Source organism: Borostomias antarcticus, assembly GCF_949987555.1.
Source record: "Borostomias antarcticus genome assembly, chromosome: 5".
In the NCBI taxonomy this organism is placed as follows: domain Eukaryota; kingdom Metazoa; phylum Chordata; class Actinopteri; order Stomiiformes; family Stomiidae; genus Borostomias; species Borostomias antarcticus.
This window is the reverse complement of record NC_140238.1, coordinates 21826924-21849935: the sequence shown is the minus strand read 5'-3', so window position 1 is coordinate 21849935 and position 23012 is coordinate 21826924. Positions and strand designations below refer to the sequence as shown.

Sequence of the window (23012 nt, the reverse complement as noted above, 5' to 3'; positions counted from 1 at the left end):
TTCAGTTTAAATACTGATTTGTTCAGTTCATTTTTGTTATTTTAGAGCGAGTGTTTGCTCTTGAAATAAGAGAGGCGTTTATTTGCCAATCAACAGCCGCCTAGCCAGCTTCCTGTAAACTCTACAGTGCTACATAGATTTATTCCCAAGTCTTAAGAAGACACTGTTCTGTTCTTACTGTCTACAGAGCCAGGTCCTAGCCAGCTAGTCCTCCTCCAGCCTATACCACCTGGCAGTCCTCCTCTCCAGCCTATACCACCTGGCAGTCCTCCTCCAGCCTATACCACCTAGCAGTCCTCCTCCAGCCTATACCACCTGGCAGTCCTCCTCTCCAGCCTATACCATCTGGCAGTCCTCCTCCAGCCTATACCACCTGGCAGTCCTCCTCCAGCCTATACCACCTGGCAGTCCCCCTCTCCAGCCTATACCATCTGGCAGTCCTCCTCTCCAGCCTATACCATCTGGCAGTCCTCCTCTCCAGCCTATTCCATCTGGCAGTCCTCCTCCAGCCTATACCATCTGGCAGTCCTCCTCTCCAGCCTATACCATCTGGCAGTCCTCTCCAGCCTATACCATCTGGCAGTCCTCTCCAGCCTATACCATCTGGCAGTCCTCTCCAGCCTATACCATCTGACACTCCTCTCCACCCTATACCATGGGAGTCCTACAGCCATATAATAAAATCCAAACATTGTTAATTAAAATGACAAAACCTATTAAACATTATTGTTTGAGTGGTCATTGGGAATGCTTAACTGTATCATGTAATGAAATTGTACACTTGCCTTAGTGTGACTGCAAGCCTTTGTTTGGGCTCTATTGGTTCCCTGTATTTGGTGGCCTGCTTCACAATATCTGGCCCGATGACACTCAGAATCTCCTCCATCTGTGGTGTGCCCATCCTGAAATATTTCAGGTGCCTCTCCTCATCCAATCCAAGCTCCTGTACCAAGTTATGGTATGCTCCATGCTCCTCTCGTCTTTGGTTGATGGGGTGAACCCACATGCGCCCTCGTCTTCCCTGCCTTCTACGGAGTAGAAGTAATGCAGCCACCCTGCGCTTGTCAACAAGTATCTGTTCTGTTCAAGGAAAAGGGACAAAACAATAGTAAATATTTAGCTTGTGTGGGAGAAAGGTTGTGTGTGTCTTAATAAAATCAAGAATAATATAACCTGCATATAGGCTACACTGCTAAAATGTTGTAGGTATATGGCATTATGTGGCATGCTCATTGATACTTGCATATCTTATACATAGCCTAATTTGCCTACTAACATTTGTTAACTATGTTCCTGTTGCCAACTTGAAAACAAACACACCAACTGCGGTTGGTGCATATTACTAATGTCTGTTCACCAGATGTTCTTGTTAGCTACATTAATTATAGCCACAGTACAATGTTTTGCCTACTTGAAAACAGTCACTCAAACACTGCGGTTGATGCATAACATAACGTTACATAACATAGTTAACAGACGTTAGTAGGCTATATGTTACATAACATACATACTAAGGTCCGTCATGTTATCTAGGCTAACGTTAGCACAATGTTGCGAGTGCCAGATAGGCTAGCTACAATGTTTTGCCACAATGTTGCCTACTGAAACAGACACAACAACGGTTATGTGGCTGATACAGCATCAACGTAATTGTTTCTAAAAGATACGAAATCACTTGTAAGGCTATAGCGTAGCTAATATCACCATTATTTTTTTGAAGAAATTATAAGATTAATTTACCCATTGCGAGGTTGTTGGCAGTTTGTCATCGAAGGCTGATCAGTTGGGATTAGTTTTTTTAAAGTGCACTAGAATGCGTCGCGTGTCGCAGCCTGTGTGCGGGGCTAGCCGGACACAGCGCCGTGCGCCGTCGTAGACGTCGTACGACATCGTGGCGGAGGCGGTCTGCGGGGGACTTTAGAAACAGAGAGTGAAGGGAGTGAAGAGGCTCATAGTAGTTCCAGTCATGAAACTGCTACAGTCCAAGCACAGGAAGTACACAAGTAAATGTCTATGGAGAGGTTAATTGGAAAAAGAACACAGAGAAACAGAAAAATAAATACAAAATGATACATAATAAAAAAAAATAAAAAAAAAGGGGAAAAAAAGTGGTGACAAAAAGTCGGAGGGGTAGGGGCCCACAACATTCTTTAAGGGGGCCCAGAATTCCTAGCAACGGCCCTGGCTCACACGCTTCCGTTTGATGCGTCAACATTGACGGATGCCATTCACTTTCAATGGCTGCAGCCGAATGGCATTCTGGTTCTGTTGTTGTCCCGGTGCGTTGCGTTGCCTGCGTTGCTAGCGTCGAAAGTTGAGAAATGTTCAACTTTCAGATGCGTTGCTGGAGCTGCCGACCAATCAGATGTCTTGACGGAGAAAGACTTCATCGCAAGGCGGGGTTTTCACATTTTTCGATACCAAGATGGAGGACAAACTTATCATCGCTGTTTGTTTCCGGCGGGTTTGCAGGATAGGATGTACCCAATACCTGCGGGCATCACGTTCACGTCGCCTCAACCACAATGCATAGATGATCGCCACACGTTCGACCAGATTAGCATCCATGACAGCACTAAACGAAAAGCCGGGTGGGTTTTCAAAATAGTGCGCGCTAGCAGGTTGGGAAAATCTACTGGCTGTTGCGAGCGCAGTTTCGGACAATGTGATTGGTTGTTATTGCGTGCGGCAGACACGCCTTCTGCCATACGTTGATGGACACGCATCAAACGGAAGCGTGTGAGCAGCCCGTTATGCTGTGTACACAGCGGGCGCAAATTTTTCGGTCCGCGCAGCGAGTTTACATAAAATTCGTGCAAATTGGGCATCAGGCGGCACAGGCGGCGTGAATCAGGCGAACCCGGCGGCGCGAATCACGCGAAAAATGTAACTTTTGGCGAATTTGCCGCACGGCAACCCCTTCAGTTGTGTCGCTGGATCCAGTGGCGAGATTCAGGCGAACTGGGCGGCCCGCCACGCCTGGTATGAACACAGCTTTACAGTACCGTCATTCCAAGATCTAACTTTTGCAAAGAAAAAGTTGATGAGGGCGAAAATGTGTGTGTGTGTGTGTGTGTATGTGTGTGTGTGTGTGTGTGTGTGTGCGAGCTTGTCTGTGTGTGCGAGCTTGTGTGTGTGTGTGTGTGTGTGTGTGTGTGTGTGTGTGTGTGTGTGTGTGTGTGTGTGTGTGTGTGTGTGTGCGAGCTTGTGTGTGTGTGTGTGCGTGCATGCTTGTGAGTGGGTGCCGTGGCTGCCTTTGATATATTATTGGAAATAGGCACTCTGTCTCTCTCTCTCTCTCTCTCTCTCTCTCTCTCTCTCTCTCTCTTTCTTTCTTTCTTTCTTTCTCTCTCTCTCTCTCTCTCTCTCTCCCTCCCTCCCTCTCTCTCTCTCATAAAGAGGATGAACAGCTACTGTGGCATGCAGAAGGGCACTGCTTTCAGTTTTAATTAAACACTCAGGACTCTCCCCTCCACCCCCCACCCCCCCCCTCCTCTCTTCTCCTCTCTCCTCCTCTCATCTCTCCTCCTCTCTCCTCCCCTCCTCCCCCCCTCTCCTCCCCTCCTCTCCCATGGAAGGCGGGGCCTGTGTCATTGTTTTGATGTAAAAGTCTCCTAATTTACCCTTTAATGAGATACACATCTTATGTAATGCACCCCTGTTGATATTGAACAGGTTTGAGTTCTGAACACAGATCATGTCAATCAGTTACAAGTCCCAAGGGGAGGAAGGTTGCTGTCCTTGACCAGGACCTGGACTGAGCACTTGGACTGAACATATGAACGATGGCTGTCCACTACTCCTGGCTGTCCCTGGAGGAGGACAGCTGGTATGGGATAATTGCAAGGAACAATTTCCATCGGCGACACCCGGAAATTGAATGTGTGTGTGTGTGTGTGTTGTGTGCCATGTCGCCTCTCTACGTGTGTAATGTGTCACTGTGTGGCCAACTAAAGACCCCCCCCCCCACTCCTCAACCCTCTCCTGCGTTCTCTCTCTGTCCCCCACCCCTCACTCCCACTTTCCCTCCCACATAGCGCTGTCTCATCGTCCGCTCTCTCGATAAAGACCACCCTCGCCGGAACCGATACAGGCTGCGCTTGATAAAGACCACCCTCGCTGGAACCGATACAGGCTGCGCTTGATAAAGACCACCCTCGCCGGAACCGATACAGGCTGCGCTTGATAAAGACCACCCTCGCTGGAACCGATACAGGCTGCGCTTGATAAAGACCACCCTCGCTGGAACCGATACAGGCTGCGCTTGATAAAGACCATCCTTGCTGGAACCGATACAGGCTGCGCTTGATAAAGACCACCCTTGCCGGAACCGATACAGGCTGCGCTTGATAAAGACCACCCTCGCCGGAACCGATACAGGCTGCGCTTGATAGAGACCACCCTCGCTGGAACCGATACAGGCTGCCCTTGATAAAGACCACCTTTGCTGGAACCGATACAGGCTGCGCTTGATAAAGACCACCCTTGCCGGAACCGATACAGGCTGCGCTTGATAAAGACCACCCTCGCCGGAACCGATACAGGCTGCGCTTGATAAAGACCACCCTTGCTGGAACCGATACAGGCTGCGCTTGATAAAGACCACCCTCGCTGGAACCGATACAGGCTGCACTTGTTGGCCGCACAAGTACAAGACGCCTGGAGAACGAGGCCGGTCTCGTCTCCCGCAGGGCGCGGCGTACGTCTGAGGTCCCCTCCCACCTCCTCCTCACCCCTCGCAGCTACCCCCACTGGCGTATGTCTTAGACCCTACCTCCTGTCTTCTCCTCTCTCCCGTCCTCCTCTACTAGTTTATACCATCTTCTCCTCTTCCTCCTCTCACTCCCCTCCACCCTCTCTATTTTTTTCGCAAAGCGTTCAGTCTTCTCCAGTTTTTTTATTAGCCTACAGTAAAATTAAAGTTAAATCCCTGACATACACACCGCAATTTCACGCTGACAGCCACTAGACAGGCAGTGTTATACTGCATGTTAAATAGAATAAAATACCTAAATTATTAATTCCCATGGAACATGAGGTCACCGCAGAACCAAACATGAGTTCCCATAGAACATGAGGTCACCACAGAACAAAGCATGAGTTCCCCATAGAACATGAGGTCACCGCAGAAACAAACATGAGTTCCCATAGAACATGAGGTCACCACAGAACCAAGCATGAGTTCCCCATAGAACATGAGGTCACCGCAGAACCAAGCATGAGTTCCCATAGAACATGAGGTCACCACAGAACCAAGCATGAGTTCCCATAGAACATGAGGTCACCGCAGAACCAAACATGAGTTCCCCATAGAACATGAGGTCACCACAGAACCAAACATGAGTTCCCCATAGAACATGAGGTCACCACAGAACCAAGCATGAGTTCCCCATAGAACATGAGGTCACCACAGAACCAAGCATGAGTTCCCCATAGAACATGAGGTCACCGCAGAACCAAGCATGAGTTCCCATAGAACATGAGGTCACCACAGAACCAAGCATGAGTTCCCCATAGAACATGAGGTCACCACAGAACCAAGCATGAGTTCCCCATAGAACATGAGGTCACCACAGAACCAAGCATGAGCCTTTTCCGGAATGCTCAAGGCCTATTGATAGTCAGAGACGCGGGGGACAGAGAGAGAGAGAGAGAGAGAGTGACGGGAAGATGAATGGATTCCATTCCTGGACAGAACATGACAAAACTACCCGTTTTCTCCTCCCTGCCACTCCCTCTGTCCTGTCCTCCCCCTCTCCTCCCGCCCCTCCTGTCTCCTCTCCCTCGAGGGAAGGCTCAGATGGAAGTGGATAACAGGCTTAATAGCCTTACAGGGAGTCACAGGTCTGTCAGATGGTCTGGTGTCGCCATCCTGATCACATCCTCACATTCTGTTCTCCAAGGATCAGTCTGGACTTCTCCCCATCCACATCGATTTCCAGGAAATTACAAAATAATGGGCTAATCAGGGACTGCCTTTTAATTGCTGCCCCCCCCCCCCCCGTGGGGATGCAGCCCTCGATTATTTCCTGTAGTTGATGTGTGAAAATGAAATACAGGGTTCTGGCAAAATGGTCTCCCCAAGCAACGAGCAGTAATGTTAACATTAGTAGAATGAACACAGCCATAAGTGCAGTGTAAGCGCCCCCAGGTGGTGGGCTCTGGTATGAGGTGCCACCTCGTACCAAGCAAGGGAGCACACATGCAGGAGAACTGTCAATACCTTCAAAATCATCAAGTTAGGTGGTGTAGCCATGAGCAACTGACCCGACTGTATTAGTGTACGTTTTCTGTACATGTGGGTTTGAATAAATCTGTCCATATTTTCTCTGATTCTCTTAGACCTACTCAGTCTTGGTTCAGTAGACCCACTCAGCCTGGCAATAGGCACACGTTACATCACACAAATAGTTGCAGCATAAATGCTAGTTTAACATGGATTTTCAATATGAACAATACCTGAGTTTATTGACTAATTAAATGTTTTATGTGTTTTAAAAGCTTGTCTGTTGTTAATGTTACCGACTTGAATCAGGTAAACCCACTCCTCAGTATAAACGCTACATTTTCAGTGTTTAATAAGGTGGTCAAGTGCGTTAGCAAGTCAGAGGACCCGAGATCCAACCCAAGCCATACTGACGAGCAACACAGTGACACCTGTGACATTTACATGTAGGCTAGTGGATTGTTATTGGGTACAATAGTATAAACAAATCAGGTAACACTTTACAATAAGGTAATATTTGTAAAGGATCTATAAAGGGTTTTTAATAATTATATTGATAATTATAATATCAATGAATTATATTGATAATTATAATATGAATGGTTACATCTATAAAGGCATTTTGAACCATTTATAAACTGTTTGACCATTACATTGGTCAAAAAACTGGGATAGCAGGTCAGTGCATGTGTAACCAGCACCGGCGTATAGAGGGGAAAGGGGTGAATGATTCTAAGGGCCCACAACCCAGTAGGGCTCATAAAACCCCCAGTGCCCTATTATATTATCTGACTGTCCCTCTTTCTATGACTTAAGGGGAGACACTACAGTTGAATATGATTTTTTACCAGTTTTATCTTCACATCAAGAGAAATATTTTTTGTATTACACTTTCTCTCAAAAAAAAGTCGAGGTATGCAGATTAGGCAATAACTCATTAAATATGCATACATTTGCATATATTTCGGTACCTACTGTCTAAACAATGGATAAAGTCAGGCTTAAAGTTTTACTTTTGTTTTGACAATATACTAAACACAATAATTTTACAGCTGGGTTTGTTAATACAAGCTTATTTTCAAGAGATACTGCATACACCCATCCACCCAATTTTTTGGAATATTTTTAGACAGGAAATGTAACCTAAAAGGAAAAGACAAGATATTCACAATTCCAGCTGTAAATATTTGCAGAATACATCTGAGAATCAGTATGTAAAGTTTAGTGAATGCACCTGCCCTGGAAGTTGAGATAGCAGGTACCGAGTGACGTAATTTTAAGAAAATGGCTGATAAAGATAAGCATTATGAATTCATATGCTTATTTCACAGGTACAACAATTTGAAAAATAGCAGTTTTTAATCAAGTCTCAAATCTCAATACAATTTTGACTAGTGTCTCCCCTTAAATATTATGAATATAGAGCTAATATTCATACTAATGCATCAGCAAGTTAAAACAGTCACAAATCATGCAATATTGGTTTTTATTGATTTTTTTTTTTCCCCCGAGCAATAACCCCCTTCTAAAATAATAATGGGTCACACTTTACAATAAGGGTCACAAAAAACATTAGTTAACTGTTAACTAATGCTTATTTAGGGTTAGATTAGGTTACTAATGTTAATTAATACCTAAGTTAGGGATAGAGTTAGGTGAGTTAACCTTAGTTAACATAAATAACATTAGTAAATGGTTAATAGAGACATTAGTTAACGGTTACTTAATTCTTAATAATGCATTAACTAATGCTTATTAATGTACCCTTAATGTAAAGTGTTACCTAATAATCGTTTGGTCCATGGTTAGTGAGTCTGGAGAATTTGCCCTGAAACTGCAGCAGGTGCCAGTCTTGTAAGCTAGGTAGGAAATAGAGAAGGGATTCCAGGGAATCCTGAGTTGGACGAGCATTCAATTTGTTTTTCACAAGTTGGAGGTCTGGAATTCCCGAGTCTCGAGTTGTCTTGAATACACCATAATTCCAAGACTACATAGGTTAACGTTAGTTCTTCATCAGTTGTTTCATAAAACATGACCTTAAATGTGCACAAAACAATATGAAATGGAACAACTAAACCTTTATGTGCTGCTAGAATCAGCTGTGGCCTCCTCTGACCCAGACCCCCACCCCCAGCACTCCAAATATGCTATTGATGGTGAGTGAGTGAGTGAGTGAGTGAGTGAGTGAGTGAGTGAGTGAGTGAGTGAGTGAGTGAGTGAGTGAGTGAGTGAGTGAGTGAGTGAGGTAGACACTGATTGGCTAATTTGAATTACTAGTGAACTGCTTTAAATTGGCAATTACTTACACATTAGTGACTCAGCTCTTCTGATTCTGTAAATCACAGAATTACAGTGTCATGAATGTTAGAATATAGGCTAGATTATTAGATATAGATTAGATATATATTAGATTAGATATGTATAAGTCTATTTAAGTCACTGTCTTACTGTCTACAGAGCCAGGCCCCTTGACCCAACAATCACAAAGCAAGGCTACTATAAATAGAGGAGGGGATAGGAAAGTGGATGCTTTTGATGGTGAGGGAGGGAGACACTGGTTGGCTATTTTGACTTATTAGTGAACTGTGCCAGTGGCAATTACTTACACATTAGTGACCTCAGCTTTTTCGATTCTGGAATGAATGGCAAAATGTATGTATAAGTGGTCTTAAGTCACTGTCCTTGCTGTCTACAGAGCCAGGGCCCTCAACCCGCGCTTGACGTTTTAATAAAATACCCACTATCTATTTGTTGAGTGGTTAATTGAAAATCTCTTTACCATCAGACCAGTTGTAACTTAAGTAGCCTGTTATGGGTATTGAAAAAAGAAAACTAATGGGAAGTGTATTGCATCAGGCTTTGTCAAGAACATAGAGGAACAGAAAAAAGAAAAGAAAAAATGATAATACATTGAAAAGTCAGGGGGCAGGGGCCCACACCAATATTCTTTCAGGGGACCCAGAATTCCTAGCAACGCCCTTGTGTGTAACCCACACTTTTCGGCATGCCCAGAGCGGGATTTGAGCCCAGGTCTCCCACTTGGGAGGCGGATGCGCTGACAGTTGCGCCAATAGGGACATCCCTCTTGAAGGGACTGTCAGCGCTCCTTTGAGGGGTGAGTTTCACCAGCTTCTCCATGTTTTACTCGGTAATAACCCCTCCACACCACTGGACACCCGGGTCACGTGACGTCACCAATGTAACCCATATATTACCCAGGGTGGGATTAGAACCTGTGTCTCCTGCTTGGGAGGCAAATGCACTGATAACTGTGCCAATAGGAACGTCTCTCTTGGAAGGACTGTTAGTGTTCCTTTGAGGAGTGAGTATCACCAGCTACTCCATGTTTCACTTGGTTACACTTGCCAAATAGTGAGCCAATATTTACCTTCAGGTATTGAACTGTTTATAAATGCATGTGCAAATGGTCATAAGATGAAACCCTACAGTACCTGTATGTATCATCATGGAACTTTATTTTCAATGGCTGTTGAACAGTTATATTTCTCACTTTTGAGTGTGATCCTTAGGTCCTCTGTCCCAGTGTCACAGGAACCAACAGCTATCAGATTTTTATCTCAATGCATTCATTGGTTGTAGTCCATGTACTGTATGGTGAGCACTCTAGTGTTAAATGATAAATGTTGTTATCCCAGTTTGGGAACCACCCTCTGGTTGCATGAGCTCCAGACCAGGCCGTGGTCATCCCATCACCCATCACACCTTCCACCCAGACAGGCCTGGGCACGGATCTGCCCCCCCCCCCCTCCCCACCACGCGCCCCGCGGAGGTGAGTCAGACGGCATCCTGCCGGCCTCGCACACCGTGGGCATGACACAGCATCATCACCACTCAATATAACAGCAAGCAAGCGGTGTCAGAGGAGTGGGCATCCATGCCCCCAGATGCTCACACACACACACACACACACACACACACACACACACACACACACACACACACACACACACACACGCACACACACACACACTCCCTCTTGGCTGATGTCAACATTTAGCCACACATCCACAAGTGGCTGCAGGTAACATGACTGTAGCTAGCCAGCTACTGGGAAAGTGTTAGTCCAATGCATTTGCATCTTACTTTATCTCTCCTCCACTTGTTCTTCTCAATCTCCTCTCCTCTCCTCTCCTCTCCTCTCCTCTCCTCTCCTCTCCTCTCCTCTCCTCTCCTCTCCTCTCCTCTCCTCTCCTCACCTCTCCTCTCCTCTCCTCACCTCACCTCACCTCACCTCACCTCACCTCTCCTCACCTCACCTCTCCTCACCTCTCCTCACCTCTCCTTTCCTCTCCTCACCTCTCCTCTCTGCAAACAACAGAGATGTGAGCCATCACCGTCAGGGATAACTCCAGAGTTTTCTGCTATTATCTGCGTGGTGGTATTTAAAGTTGGAGAATGGGTCCTATCTCAGCTGTTGCATCAATGTTTTCTGATTATAACTTGTGAACAATCCTACTGTTTTCCACAATCAAATTAAGAATACAAAATTGAGAGTTGATTGGTCTTGATTGAAAAAAAGGATCAACACTATTGTGTTAGGGACTTGTATGGTCTGCTCGTTTTGCTTCCGTCTGTCCCCTCTAGGTGCTGCGGTGTGCATATGGGCCCTTCCCTTTCAGTCATCATTGGGTCCGGTCAATCATGTGAAAGGACCAGAGAGACTGGAGGGATCTACAGTATAGGAGAGACATTCTCAGAGAAGCAGAATGTGAGCTCACATGATCACAATTGGGGAGGCCAGGCTAGAGGGGAAAGGCTACTTAAACACACCACAGTTAGCACTAAAGCAATTAATCAGTGTTGGGCAAGTTAATTAATAAAAGTAATCAAGTAAAGTTACTTTCTCTAAAATGTAATTAGATTACATTATTCTCTGTTCTCTCTCTCTGTCTCCTCACTTTTATTTCTGTATTTTATTTTTCCTGCGTTTTGTTTTAAATTTCCTTTTTTGCATTTCGTTTTATATTACCTTCTATGTGTTGCACTTTGTCTTAATGCTTTTAATGTCTCATGTAAAGCACTTTGAATTGCCTTGTTGCTGAAATGTGCTATTCAAATAAACTTGCCTTGCCTTGGCTCTCAAAAGTAGTCAGATTACTAATTACTTTACTTTTGAGTTACTTTCTAAAACCAGATCTTACCTGAATCATAGAAGTGCTGATCTAGGATCAGTCTTGCATCTTAGATCATAACAGACACAAGAAAATCTGATCCTACTGTATACCAGCACTATTGGCACATTTACACCCTAGTGACATAAACGGTCAGTTCAGCCACGACTGCAGAGACATATGTTAACCAAATGAAAGGGAACAGGTGCGCGTGTAAGTAACTCAAAAGTAATACACATTTTTATTAGGTCAGTTACTAACCTGATTACTGAAAATTCAAATGTAATCCATTACATTTCAAGTTACTGGAAAAAGTAATCTGATTACAGTAATATTTCATTATTTTGAAACAACCCACTCAGCATATGGTCCACCTTTCAAGGACATTCTTTTGTATGATGTCACTTCCTGAAGCCTGCCCTATCAACATCACCAGACACAATATATTATTCCATTATGATGCATCCAAGTCAATTTAAATTTTTCAAAATACAATTTCAATGATCTCAATGGAAATGTAGCTGTAGATTCAACTGCAGGCCTACTTTTACTCAAAAGTATGGAATACATGGTTGGTTAAGGTATAAAGCGACCCATTGGTCATCACACTATTGCCAGAAACGCATGCGATAATAGATACTGTAAATCACTCTAGCAGCAGTTCCACCTTACTCATTTCCTCATTGACTTCAATTGGACAAGTACAGTAGGACCCCACTTATCCGAACCCAACGGGACCGAAGGTCTTTCGTATCTCTGAAATGTCCAGATGACTGAAACTTATGTTAAAATGCACCAAATTCAATAAGTGGTATACTTGTTTCATATAGACTCATAATAGACCAATAAGTACCCTTAATTACTTGTGAAAATGCATCAAAATTGCAATCAAATAGCCAACTAAACTCATATAGCCTAGCCTATAGTAGACCTACAGTAGCCTATAATAAAATAACCGAATTTCCACTTGAGTGCGTGCTTTGATCAAATACAGTACTTTATTCTCAAATGAGGCCTACGCTGCATCGATAGGCTACTGTATTCGCAGAACAAAATGGTATAGCCTAAAAACAACCCAACATTAGAACAATTAGAGCAAATGATAATCAATAAATAAATAAATGAAATGACAGACAAGTTGTCGTTTCTCTAAGTCAACCGATGTAGGCTAACGTGGGCTGTAGGCTATTATTTAACAAATACAGTAGGTCTAGTAGGCTAATCTACATGCCCACAACACGTCTGTGTTCCTGAAGTCCATTAACTGGAACGAAAAATGACTCGATGCTGCTTCAGGTTGCTGACGCGCTTTCTGGCTACCAAGGAATGCAGCTCTCGCGCAGCAGACTCGTTTGCGTTTTGCGCTCGACATTAGAGTAACAAAGAAATGAAACGTGACAGTAGGCTACAGCCTACAGGCAACATGTAGGTCTACATACAGTTCTGTTTTTTTTCACAGTAGGATACAGTACTGTAATGAAAATCCCACCAGATAGCAGGCTAAAAAGTAATGTTTGAAGAACTGTGAAGTAATCAATTCATAACCAATTTTTGGCACCAGTGTGATGGTTAATGGCTCATTCTATTCAAGTGCACTGCCGTATTTGTGTAACCCATTTTAAGCGGGTGTCCAGGGCAGGATTTGAACCCACGCTCTCAAGTCGGACACGCTAACAGTTGCGCCAATAAGGACGTCTCTTGGAGGGACTGTTAGCACCATGGGTGTAGAATTTAGGGGGGACCCTGGGGACATGTCCCCATCAATTGGGGACAAGATTGATTAAAAGATCTCCTTCTCTACTAGTCCCGCCTCCCTAGCCCAATATCACTTGTACTGTATGTGACCACCACTGGAGGTTTGGTCTGAATGTAGGGCAAAGTCATTTTTTTCAGTAGGCTCAGTTATCAATTTGTATGCTGTGCACAGGTGGGCCAAATGCATGATCATCAGCTCAGGAGGTTAAAGGAACCAGCCATCAGGATAATCAGATCTGACTGTAGCTCAAATATATGCTTTTTTATTTTATATAGTGCAAAAAAAATCATCGCACTATGCGCGCTGACATTTAATGTCCCCGCCAAAGCTCAAAATGCACAATTGGTTAGCTTTCCTTTGAGGAGTGAGTTCAACCAAACACTACCACTACCTGGGATTCACGAGGACACTACAGTATGTCACTCGGTTTCATTTGCATATTTCACAGATGGATCTAGTTCACAGCTCAATTCCAGTTACTCAAGAGGTGATAGGGAAGTGTTGGATATTATAGGCTACATTTGTCGTACCTTTGTCCTTCCGTTCTGAATCACCTGGCTCTGACAGGTGTCAGCTTGCTGTTAGCTGTCGCTCTTCCTTGATCAAAACACAGAGCTCATAAAGGTCTGAATCACAGGCAATGTCAGTTTTCCAAACGCAAACATCCTCTTGTAGAATGATGACCAGTCTGTCATAGTCCACTGCAAAGAGGAGGATGTTTTGTTTTCTCAAGATCTCAAGTTATTTATGTCATTATCTTGCGAAAACAAACGTTTCTTTATCTCAAAACTCCCCTGGTCCAACCCCTCACCATATTCATTACTCTAACTAGAGTTCATATCCTATCAACAAGTCCTACTGATGCTACTGTCACATTTTCACTATCCTCTCTCCCTCACTCCTCCTCACCACAGGGACACACTTCCCCTAAGACCTCTGTCATGTGTAGTGGGAGTTTGAGTGAGCTATGGACGATAATGCATTGGGTGTCCCATCTTTCAGGTGGTGTACTGGTCCTAGTAAAGGTGGAATTGATTTTCTGGAAATAGTATGGAACCTGTTGGGGTGCTGAATGTGTTTCGTTGGGTGTCAGACCCAGGGTGCTGTGGTGTGTGTGCATGCGTCTGTGTGTGTGCATGTGTGGTTATTGGATACAGAGGATCAGTGCTATACAATTCCTCGGAAAAAGGGAAGCTCGTTTTGGAAACACTACGACAAAAAGATACGTCCTGTCAAATCCCGGGTCCCGTACAGTACTCTAGGATTATGGGTAAAGCTTGACTGGGCAAGGCATGACTGTCAAGAAATACGCCAAAGCTTTTCTAAGCCACTGACCCGGCCTTATAATGAACATCCAGCAAAGCTACTGGCGATCCCATAGCGTTTGGATGTGGACGTGGTTCTCCTCTCTTCTCCCCTCAGAGCCGAGGATGGAGGCTTATCGGCCCCAGAGCCGAGGATGGAGGGAGCGGCTTCATCAGGTGGAGGTGGAGCAGCTGTAGGGCTTAGAAGGCCCGCTGGCCAGAGTGAAATCTCATCTTTGCCCATTGCCTATATTTCAAATGAATGAATGAAGGGGAAAAACAATTACAGCACACCTGCCCGCCACCCTGCACACATTAGGCCCGTGGGGGTCGTGTTGGACAATAAAGGCTCGCCTACGGCTTTCCGCTGGTTCTGAGGGTTCGGGTGGTATTAAGAGCCCCTCTATGCAGAATACACACAGCCCTGCGTGTGGAGGTTTCTTTCTTCTGGGGCTGCCCATACGCAAAGTGAAATGTGTTTATTGATTAGAAATGGCTTTGCATTAAAGTGACAGCTACATTTGCATTGTGAGTGGATCTCATTAAGAGCCACTGAGAACTTTTGCGATGCTGAGCAATGAACAAACTCTCAAAAAAGAAAACTTTCACAACGTATATAACGTGTTTACCTACTGTCCTCTATCTCCACCTTGAGATGAGAAAAACCAGGAAGAAAGCGTTATGGCCGCAAACGTGCAGTAACACAGCCTGTAAAAGGGCAGGCTGTGTTTCCTGTTTCCACCCAGACACCGGCAGCAGTCTGCCAGAGCAACAGGTTGTCAGTCAACACTGAGGATGCAGGTGCCGGAGAGACAGAGAGAGAGAGACAGAGAAAGAAACTGAAATCCCGATTAGAATAAACTTTGAATCAGTAATTGAACCAATTGCCTTCAGTGGCAGCGAAGTGTGGGGTCCGCTTCCAAAACTTGCACTGTGGGTTATACAACCTCAGAACCAGCTGGTCTGAACGCTCAGTTCACTCAACAACACTACCAAACCACTCAGTTCACTCAACAACACTACCAACCCACAGGTTCAGAACCAGCTGGTCTGAACACTCAGTTCACTCAACTATACTACCAATCTACAGCCTCAAGACCAGCACATTGATACAAAATTAATTAGAGTCAACCAAATTATAACATATCAAAAGCAAGATTACATCACCTACAGTATGAGGACACACAAACACAAAGCAAAATGCAGTGCTATCTGGCCCTAAATAGACAGAACACACTGGCAGATTATCTGACCAGGGTAACTGATACAAAACTGAGAACCACCTTGACAGAGTTCAGACTCAGTGAGCACAGCCTGGCCACTGAAACCGCTCGCCACCGAAAATCATGGCTACCTGTGTAAGAAAGGTTGTGTCATCGCTGCTCTCTGAGGGAGGTGGAGACAGAGCTGCACTTTACAACCAAATGTGAAAAATGTACTTCCTTAAATTCAACCTGTTCTGCCCAATTTTCAAGGACCTTCCTGATGAAGAAAAATTAAAACTAATGTTTTGGGAAAGAGCGGAGTGCTCTACACATGTGGCACAGTTCCTTGCTGCCTGCCGCAATCTGAGGGACAGCGAGTGATGGAACACAACCACAACACCATAACACACCTATTTACTTACACACGCACACACACACACGCAAACACACCTGTTACTGTACTAATGTTTGTTACTGTGCTGTTTTTTTGGTAATTTTTTATATTAATTTCACTAATGTTAATGTTTTACTTATTTACACATACACATCTACAGTACACACATACATATGTTACTGCGTTAATGTTCATTTATTGTGCAAATCTTTATTGTTAAATATTACTGTTACTTATAGTTATTTCTGTTCGTTTGTTTGTTTGTTTCCATTTATATAGATGTTAATGTATCAAAAGCTTTGGCAATGCAGATGAACAATTTGTTATGCCAATAAAGCAAACTGAATTGAAAGAAAGAGAGAGAGAGGTGATGAAAAAGAGGCAAGGTGGGAGAGGGTAGGACACATTAGTGAGTAGAGAGAGACAGGATGCAAGTATGTATGTGTGTGTGAAAGAGAGAGAGAGAGAGAGAGAGAGAGGGGAGATTTATTATCACGTTGACGTATTCATGCATAACTCAAAATAATTGAGTTTTCCAATTTATTAACAGTTTAAGTGAATACAACATTTTGAACTAATGACCTGATGGATCTCAAACAATGAAGTCACAGATCATTTCAAACCATAAATTCACAAATAGCAAGTATGTCCCATGTTTAATATGAGGGCATTTCTAATTGCTCTATCCATTCATATCCTGTTAATGAGACAATAAGGATTGAAGGATATTGTGCTCATGTGAAAACCAAAACCATACAGTTAAATACCACATGTGCAGCTTCACAGCTTCATCCTGTGTATATAAAGTCATGCCAGCACTCTGACACGAGAAGCAGGTCAAAGGGATTCATCAGTTAAATGAAAAGTAACTCCAGAGCCCCATGTCATCCTTAAAGATGAAGTTGAGTCACACATTTGAACATTCTGCAGTATACGATAGTTGGTTAGTGTAACGTTTCTCACGTTACTGGTTAACCTACTGTACAGAAATGACAAACATAAGCTGCACATCCATTTCTGTCTCCAGTCAAGCTCTCCCTTTACTGATGAAACGTTTTATTGTTTGTGTGCTCATAAACATGATTGTTCATGATATTATCTGTGTCCAGGGAGGATTCTCACTTTGGGGGAGTTTAGTTCAGATGCTGTCATAGGTCTACCCTGACGTGACTTTGCACCTGCTTGTTGGTAACAGGTGGTCTGTCTCTCTGAAGCATTCCTGAGCTTTCTGATTGGATATAATCCATATGCTGAGCCCACATGGGCCGGACCAATCACAAAGGCACATGAGAAGAGCCTGGGGTTGTCACAGGGCGCAGGGTTGTCACCGGGCAGGTGGTCTCCGTTCGCCCCCTCCATCTCAACAACTATGTCAACTCAACTGACTGTCTTTGGACTGGGTCCCCCCTTGGAAAGAGACTAGTATGGAACACATGTGGAGCTTCTTACCAAAAAATAAAATAGGACAGTATATTTAAACACATAGCATTCCTGATGCAAAGTGTCCACTTTATAGAGGTCATTATATAAACATTTATAGATGTCCATGTACAATATAAGACTGTCAATAACAATATAAGACTGTCAATAACATGCAGCCCATTTGCCTTTGAGAAGACAGTCAAACTTGAAGTAGTTCACTTGCTCATCAATGACACCAAGGCAATTAGCAGTGCTATAAATGCTTGGGATTAAAACCGACTAGGTATAGGTATCAGACGGCCATTACTCAGTTCAAGTGCTCAGTGTAGACCAGCCATGGGCGATAGATAGCAGTCCAACATCTCTTCTTCCTGTATTGTCCCATGAGGGTCAAAGGGCAGAGTTTGATGGTGGACTGTGGGAAATGGTGTTCCAGCTGATGCTGGCTGTTTTGTAACGGCGGAGAGGGTGGTGGCTCAGAGGCAGGGATTCATAGCGTGGACTGGCCAACTTCTGGGGGCTCCGAAGGCAACATCTCTGTCTCTAAAGTCTAGAAAGATAAAAAGTAGCATCAGAGATTAAACATTGAAACCAAGCAAGAGCATCTGACACACTGACAACTAACTGTCAGGATGTTCTCTTTCTACTCGCCAACTACTAACAGATGATCAATCACTTTTGGTTTGGATGGCGTTTCATTGAGCCATTTCTGTCAGCCTGATATTGTTGTCCTCTTTCTCGTGCTCACACTAGAGGACAGTCATATTAAAAGAGACGCAAAAAGACACATTCACACAAATGGTCGACATCGAGACAAGGCCCTTAAAGGCAGCAGACTAACGGAACCACAGAAAGAGCCAGAAGCATCAACATTGTTTCCCCAACACATATTAAACCTAGTCGCACAAACCCAGAACTCACAATCCCATCCAAGAAAATGTGATTCAATTAATATTTTCCATTGACTGATGCTTTTTCAGAAAACTACTGTAAGTGTGTGGTCCGTTGGTGCTATTGGCTAGTCTATCGCTGATTTGGAATGTGTTTCAACATTGCCTCTTTTTCTTCTTTTTTTATTTTAACGAAATCACCTGTTCAGTCCCTGATTGGCTGACCTACCTCGTTGTTCTTCACGTGCCCGTTGAAGTCCCGGTTCCTGGGCACGAAGAGCGGGTTGCGCTTCTCCGCCTTCCCCGTGCGCGGCTGACCTGAGTCTACAGCCCCCACCCCGTTGCCCTTGTGGATGCAGAGCACTTTCCGGAAGCTCTGCTTGAAGTTGTCGGACAGGAAGCCGTACAGGAAGGGGTTGGCGCAGGAATTGACGTAGGTAAGGGTGACCTGGAAAAAGTAGAAGCCAGCGGTCAAGCTGGTCTCGGGGATGATGACCACCAGGTTCACCATGTTGATCATGAAGAAGGGCAGCCAGCAGAGCACGAACACCACCACGATGATCACCACCATGCGCGTGACCTTCCGCTCCGAGCGCCTGCGCTTGGTCAGCCCAGCACGGGTCCCCGCCGACCGCACCTGAGGGGGAACGAGACGAGAGGATGACAACGTGACCGGATTCCTTTGCTTGTGTGGACACAGTCGGGATCAGGTCACATAGAATGGGGAATAGGATCAATTTTGGAATCAGTGACTGCAGAGCGGTATTATGGGAAAGCACTACGAAACCTTACCTTGATGACGATGAGCAGGTAGCAGAGACAGATGATGAGCAGTGGTGCGAAGAAGCCCAAGATGGCCGTGTAGAGGATGAATGCCGTGGACCACAGGTTCTGGGGCTCAGGCCAGCTCATGTTGCAGGAGTTGAACCTTTCCTGGACGTCCGAGTAGATGGTCACCGGCAGCACAACCAGGAAGGACACCACCCACACCATGCCGTTGATCACCTTGGCCACCCTTGGACGCCGCCACTTGGCGCTGCGGATGGGATGTACCACGGCCAGGTAGCGGTCGATGGACATCACCGTCAGGCAGAAGGTGCTGGTGAACTGGCTCATAGTGTCGGCCGTCATGACCACGCGGCACAGGAACTCGCCGAATGGCCAGTAGGAGAGCACGTTCTGGGTGGTGAGCATGGGGATGCCCAGGATGTAGAGCTCGTCAGCCAGTGCCAGGTTCAGGATGTACATGTTGGTGACGGTTTTCATCTTGGCATAGCGCAGCACCACGTAGATGGCCAGCGTGTTGCCCAGGAGGCCCACCACGAAGACGGTGAGGGAGATGACGGCGGTGACCACGGTGCTGCCGCCCCAGAAGGGCTCGCTGGTCTCCTCCGAGGAGTTGAGGGACATGTTGGCAACGGCAGAGAGGTTCAAGTCTTCAGACAGAGAACCGTGGAGACTCATCCTGGAGGCTTTGGTGTGAGAGGATCTTGAACCTCTGAGATTATAGCTGGCAAGAGCTTAGGAGGCTGGAAAGACATCAAGGATACTGGTGAATATAACATACAGTAATGGATAGTGAGCGGACGGCTCACTACGGGTCATTCACCTCCACGTATTTCCAAATGCGAAAACTATGGCAGTGAAAAACAATTGGAGTCTGGTAATGATTAGTTTGTAAATTCGATAGTGCACTCTCCCTGTTATTTTGATTATTTGGGTTCTTGAAGTGGTATTTTTATTGCAAACTTTTAACAATGGAGTTAACGAGGACTTCCGCTTTCTTCCACCACATTACATTAGACTTGACCAATATGGTGGCTGTGTGATATACTGTAGGCCTATTGGCAACTCCTGATTGGTCTAAATACAGTATCATGCTATGAACATACACATACACGTACACACATGTCACATATAGAAGCGGCTGCATCGCTTATAAATAAATCTTAGCACTTCCAACTGTAATAGTTTCAATATGTATTTAAACTATGAGTGAATGCCCTCAGGCATTTGTGGATCTATATGCAAGGAGTAAGAGGTTGGCTTTTTATGGTTGTTCTGGTTGATCTGCTAGGTCTTCTGTCTGTTCTACTGCTGCTCAACTGTTCGGCTCCATGCATTCACAACAGCACAGATTTGGGCTGGCGGCCATATTTAAATTGTTCTCTGTATTTCAATAGAGCTGAGACATTCTAGAAAACAATTTTGGCACATGTCCAATATTGCCCAAGGCCCAAGTTTACTCCTAAGACTGAATATGCTTGAGTGACCATGCAAGCATCAGTGTTGGAGCAGTGGTGGTGCAATCATAGGTGAGCTTCATAATAATCACCTGTGTACATGCCAAATGGTATTTAAAACCCTTTCTTGCTGGAGTGACAGGGTAGGACTAGCCTATCAGTTCCGTTGTGCCAGGAAATATCAATCCGGCAGGTATTTTCAAATAATTTCAAATAGTATTACTTGGAAGCGTTTCTTGTTGGGTAATAAAAGTCATGTACATTCCTTCCCTTGTGTTTGGGGTCAACCAAGTGAAAATGATCGTTGACCTTAAAGCTGTCTCCATCTCTCTACAGTGTGATGGCCACACCTGGTCCACAGCTGACCTTTCCCTGTTCCAGTCAGTTGGTTGAGCCTTAGCAGACCCTTAGCTTGGTAGGCCTGTTGAGCAAATAAGTGGACTGACGTAGAGGCTCATTGAACCGCAGTCCAAAACATAGGGATGACGTCCAGCCCCCAGGCTGTGTTGAGAGTACAAACACCTGAGACACGGAGGACCAGCTCTACTGTATGGGCTTGACGGTTTTTTAATCAATAAACACCGACCTACACTATGATGACTGAGTAGGCCTGTAGGCTACAACTACACTTTATGACAGGGGCAAGCAGGTCCGTGGTCCGTGTCGCACTGCTCCTGGAATGATACGGGTGAGAGTTTAAATCAGAAACACGTGTGAACCTACAGTGTTCCCCCAGTGCTGTAACTTCACAAAGCTAACAAGCACTCTGTATTCACAGGAAAATGTCTGTGTGTGCTCTTCAAAAATCTAGAGCCTATTGTTTTTATGCAATTTTTAGGTATTTATAATTGAGCACATCGTGGAACCTGCAGGGACATTTCACTGTACATCGTACACCGTACTGTATATTGTACATTGTACTATATACATATGACAAATAGTAATCTGAATCTCAAATAAATAAATAAAAGTAAAATAACATTTTAGAGAAATTCCAAATTAGCCACTTCAAAATGAGAAAAAAGTTACAAAGTAAGTAAACATGCAACAATATGCATATCCCTGGTCCCCTGATAGGCAATAATGGACGGAGTTAAGTGTGTCATGTTTTATTCTAAGTATGCTAAACAGTCATAATAGTTTTTCTTGATTCTATGTACAGTATAAAGAGAGAGATGGAGCCTACCTTTGCGCTTTTTCACGCGGCTCCTACGCTGTCCATGGTCCTAGCTCGGACGTGCGTCTCTGGACGTTTCCAAACGCGCCTACTCGCTCTGCGGTGATTTGTGAAGCTATGGAATGTTTGTGCAGGGACGAGGAACTCTATCTTAGCACAACACTGGACAAGATCATTCCCCACGTTTGACAACTAGTTCTTGTCTCTACTGTACTTCCAAGACGCAACATTGCACACCCCGATTAAGTGTGCATTTAAAGACACTTCGCCGCAAACCGCCCAACATTCCATAAACTAAAAAACACACAAAAAACGCCTCGAAATCAAAGAAACCGACTTATCTCGAATGCATGCATGTTTCACAGAAAAGTTTAGTAGAAGTGATGGGGACCTCCTGCGCAGCGGTGGAAATCCGTCTGTGATGCGTCCAGGACGAGCGCTCCGTTTCTCAGAAGAGACGGCTGGGCGCGCTCCTTTTAATCTACCAGAAAAATGTTACAACGTCATCGATTTTACAGGTCCGTCACGCCCAATACCAGCGTTTACCTGTAACACAAAGTAGCACAGCGCCAGTCGGTTGTTTTTCCAGAATGTGTTTTAATTTATTGACTGGTTGATACCTAATAAAGCTGCAAAACATTTTTTTTTATTACTCAGCTTTCCAGAATGACGAAAATTATAAACTAGATCGTTTTCATTAGTCAGCGCGTCAATGGTTCATTTTTCAGATTTTTGACTTTGGCAGACATATCAAAGATAGTTTCTATAGCTCGCAGATGTCGTCACGAGCTGTCTGAGAGATGTGTGTATGGGTTCAGTCTTCTAGCCTCTCTCTCTCTCTCAAATTGAGAGTGATTTAGCAGCTTTCGCCTCTCATACTGTATGTTGTTTTGTGTGGCATACGGTCACAAGCCAGTTGGACATAATATAAAATGTTATTCTGGAATAGCAGTATGTTTACACCTGCGATTTCTGTTGACACAATAGACAGAGACTGTTCGCGTTTTCACCTCGATAAATACAAGCAGCTGGTTCACATGTGTTTCAGATGAAGACCGTGCTCAGTGATGCGTGAGTGAAGTCGTCCCTCAACACTTTCCCGGTAGACTGACTCTCTATGACTCCCTGGTGGTAGGCCAGTGTAAATGGATGACAGAACCAAGACAGGTTCTGTCTCTGTCCTCACATTTCATTAGATTGGAACGCAGACACTTGGGTGTAATGTTCTCTTACAGCAATGTCTGGCACTCGAATAAAGACGTC

At 44.6% G+C, this 23012-nt stretch overlaps 1 protein-coding gene across 1 annotated transcript; it reads right to left on the bottom strand.

The window, feature by feature from the left end:
• Positions 1-18134: 18134 nt before the first annotated feature.
• On the bottom strand, positions 18135-19793 carry LOC311309672 (somatostatin receptor type 5-like; the record flags this gene model as incomplete). The annotated part of the gene is made up of 3 exons (XM_084439000.1): positions 18135-18188; positions 18559-18966; positions 19122-19793. 3 exons carry the CDS (start codon positions 19791-19793, stop codon positions 18135-18137), a joined length of 1134 nt encoding a protein of 377 aa, XP_084295126.1.
• Between the last annotated feature and the right edge of the window lie 3219 nt (positions 19794-23012).